At 43.5% G+C, this 2,872-nt stretch overlaps 1 protein-coding gene across 1 annotated transcript; it reads right to left on the reverse strand.

Annotated features, from left to right (window-relative positions):
- Window positions 1–257: 257 nt before the first annotated feature.
- LOC147902425 (thiamine phosphate phosphatase-like protein) lies at window positions 258–1,852 on the reverse strand. The gene is made up of 5 exons (XM_087373451.1): window positions 1,629–1,852; window positions 1,414–1,535; window positions 1,106–1,307; window positions 894–1,027; window positions 258–801 (listed from the first exon to the last, which is right to left on the reverse strand). The coding sequence occupies exons 1-5, from the start codon at window positions 1,761–1,763 to the stop codon at window positions 438–440; spliced, it is 957 nt and encodes a 318-aa protein (XP_087229577.1). The 5' UTR covers window positions 1,764–1,852; the 3' UTR covers window positions 258–437.
- Window positions 1,853–2,872: the final 1,020 nt, after the last annotated feature.

The raw sequence follows: 2,872 nt of genomic DNA on the forward strand, positions 1-2,872 counted from the left end.
AGGTTTGCTCAATTCTTGATAAAACCTTTGGACGTTAGCACCCTGCATTTTGCTACCTGGTGCTAAAGAAAAAGGGAGTGCATGTACAACATAAGTATGCCAATATATAGGGGAAAGACGACCAAAGCAAATACTTTTCAATGTGCAAAGGAAAGTGGGATAATAAACCCTGAAAACGACAACAGAGAAAAAAAAAGATCACGTCACTTGGAAAACTCTCCTCCGTAATTCAAATATTGTGGAGATTTGAAGTGTGTTAAAGCATATAAAGCAAGCGATATAGTTTCATAGGAAAAGCAGATAAAAAGGAAAGCAAATAATATACTTATCATCCCTCAAAGGCCCCAAGGCAGTGACCAATGGATTGGGTGTAAAGGTAATACACATAACACTCTTGACTGTTGTGTTTGTGTGTTTTACAAATGAGGTCTAACATTTCACAGAGCCAATAAATTTCCTGAGAGTGAACTTGTGCATGTGTTAGACACTTGCATAAACATTCGCATTGGCGAGCTACAGTTGGATTGGTGAGTGTAAAGACCACTCCATCTCTGAGCCGTCATAATAGAATGGGATCTTAGATACATCTGTATCTTTGATTGGTGACTGTATGATCTCACTGGCCTTATCAATCTATGCTGCAGGCAATCACTTGTGGCATAAGCTCCTGTTATCTTAAAGTTTTGTTCCACCTTCTTCAATTTGAACAACGCATTCTCCATGTCTTTGGCATTCTCCCATGGATACACATCTGCCTTTATCTTCTCCTTGTTTTGGGTGAGCAACCCCAACAGTGGGTATCTGTCCATTTAAATCAGTTAAGGAGAAGCAGCTATAGCCTACAGCCCTACAGGCTAAATCTCAATTAAAATCGAGGCCCGTTGTGAACATACCCTTGTCTCGGAAAAATGCAATCCCCAGCGCTGAGCCTCAACGATGGACAGAAGTCACCATTACCATCGCCAGCGTAGATGATCCGTTTCTCGTTCGCTGGAATTTCAGCTCGTATTAGGTCAATGATTCTTCCCTGAAAGACCCACCAGTAGACAATCAGAAAGCAATGTCATCGCTAACTGTGAGGGACTCTTGCCCGCAGTCTGTTCACCTTGCACATGTTAGGAGGGCAAAGTTTGCAAGCATGAGGAGGTTCTGACTTGGAATGGAACGGTCCAATGTGCAGCCTTCCGTTCTCATCTATGTAGGCAGGATTGGTGTAAATCTCACTGAAAAGTTGGGAAATCTCATATTTGTCCAGGATTGTTTTGATAAAGAAGGTGTTAGCATCGCTAACAATCTTGAGGTCGCACCTGGTAGCAAGCAGAATGACTCGTCATGTCCAAAAATGCGAGGAATCAAACGAATGTGTGCATATCCGACCAAAGGCAAAACAAGCTCACGCCTGATACAACCTACCCGAGGGCATGCGCTGCTTTGATTAATGTAATCATTTTCGGCTCAAAGGGAACGGAATGCAAGCTTTCAACTATTTCTGAGGCAGTCTTCCCTTTGGAGTGCAGCTCTGCCATGATAGCATCCTGAAACAAGCAGAACAAGTCACTGTTACGCCTCCACTGTATGGCATCAAGAATCACATCAAATTTACTAGATCAAAACAAGACAAAGCAAACCATCATGTCGTTCCAAGGAAGGCGGGCACGCAGAGAGTCGAAAAGTTGAGTTGCGCCCAACTGCTCAACAACCCAATTATCGCTATCGACGTCGATGATGGTGGAGTCGAAGTCGAAGATGATCATGGTGTCCATGTTATGAAATCTTGAAACCGATGAAATCTAAAACTGTGCCGTGATCAGCAGCACTTCACCAAATACACCCCAAGGCTTTTTCAAGGAGGAGGAGGAGGGAAGTAGCACCTTTAGTCAAATGTCTTTAAACCGTTTTGCGCATAATTTTTCAACCCTTGGTCCTACTGGCCAAGGATAAAGAAAACTGGCTCGAGATCCTAGAGCCAGCCTTTGGACCTTTGCTCAGAGTCCACCTTGGGATCAACTATACCTAGCTCCTCATACTTGTATCTTTTAAATTGAGAAGTGGGCCCCATCCACACATCCATGAGACTTTTGCATGTTACATATTGGTGGCTTCGATAATCACAAAGACCATTAACCTCTCAATCAACTATAGAATCTTGAAGTAGAATATAGGTAGCATATCCACTGTGGGATGATGGGGTAATGTCTAGATTTTTCCAATAATCTCCTAGCACTTAGCTCTGAATGTTAGCGCTTGATCGAAATTGTGACAAGCCTTATCATAAATGGAGATTTTAGGGGGTGTCACCTAGTGGATCTGTCTAGTGAAGTGGTTGACTAGCACGTGTGGTGGACAAAGTAGATCCACTGGCTTGGGCCGAGGTATGGGGAATTGGCTCCATCCAAGCATACGGCAAAGTGTGCCTTGAGCATCCTAACTGGAAAGACTTCTTAAAGGCTCAATAAAAGGAAGTTGTTCTAGATATGTTTGCATTGTTGCCTTAGACAAGGCATGGTGTCTCCATTTGTGTGCCTGTCTCTGTCCACGTACTTGGGGATGAGGAAGCATTAGTTTCAAATAGAGTAGGTTAAGGCTGGAGATATAGAAAAATCAATGCATGGGCTATTGTATTTTTGTCCAAGTCCATCGCTTGCTTGTTGGCGGGGCCTTGACCTACCTTAGCTACCGTGGTTCATGATCCAATTGTCTTAGCTGAAACTCTTGGCAGGCTAGGCTAGGTGAAAGGCTATGAGGCTGACCAGTCACCACCCTATCCAGAGGCACCATCCTCATAATCATCACTCAATCCTTGATGCCAAGCCAACTTTCTTGGATGCTCATTGGGAGTGTTTAACCTTTGCAATAGAACTTGTATCTTCTC

Source organism: Dipteris shenzhenensis, chromosome 4 (genome assembly GCF_047967505.1).
Source record: "Dipteris shenzhenensis isolate YYH24624 ecotype China chromosome 4, Dip_SZ_1.0, whole genome shotgun sequence".
NCBI classification, from domain to species: domain Eukaryota; kingdom Viridiplantae; phylum Streptophyta; class Polypodiopsida; order Gleicheniales; family Dipteridaceae; genus Dipteris; species Dipteris shenzhenensis.

Excerpts from the sequence above, each read along its gene's own strand:
- LOC147902425 (XM_087373451.1), bottom strand. The coding sequence starts at position 1,763 with ATGGACACCATGATCATCTTCGACTTCGACTCCACCATCATCGACGTC. Across the intron at positions 1,536-1,628 it reads TTCCTTGGAACGACATGATG|GATGCTATCATGGCAGAGCT; the intron begins GTTTGCTTTGTC and ends TGCTTGTTTCAG. Across the intron at positions 1,028-1,105 it reads GCCCTCCTAACATGTGCAAG|GGAAGAATCATTGACCTAAT; the intron begins GTGAACAGACTG and ends TGGGTCTTTCAG.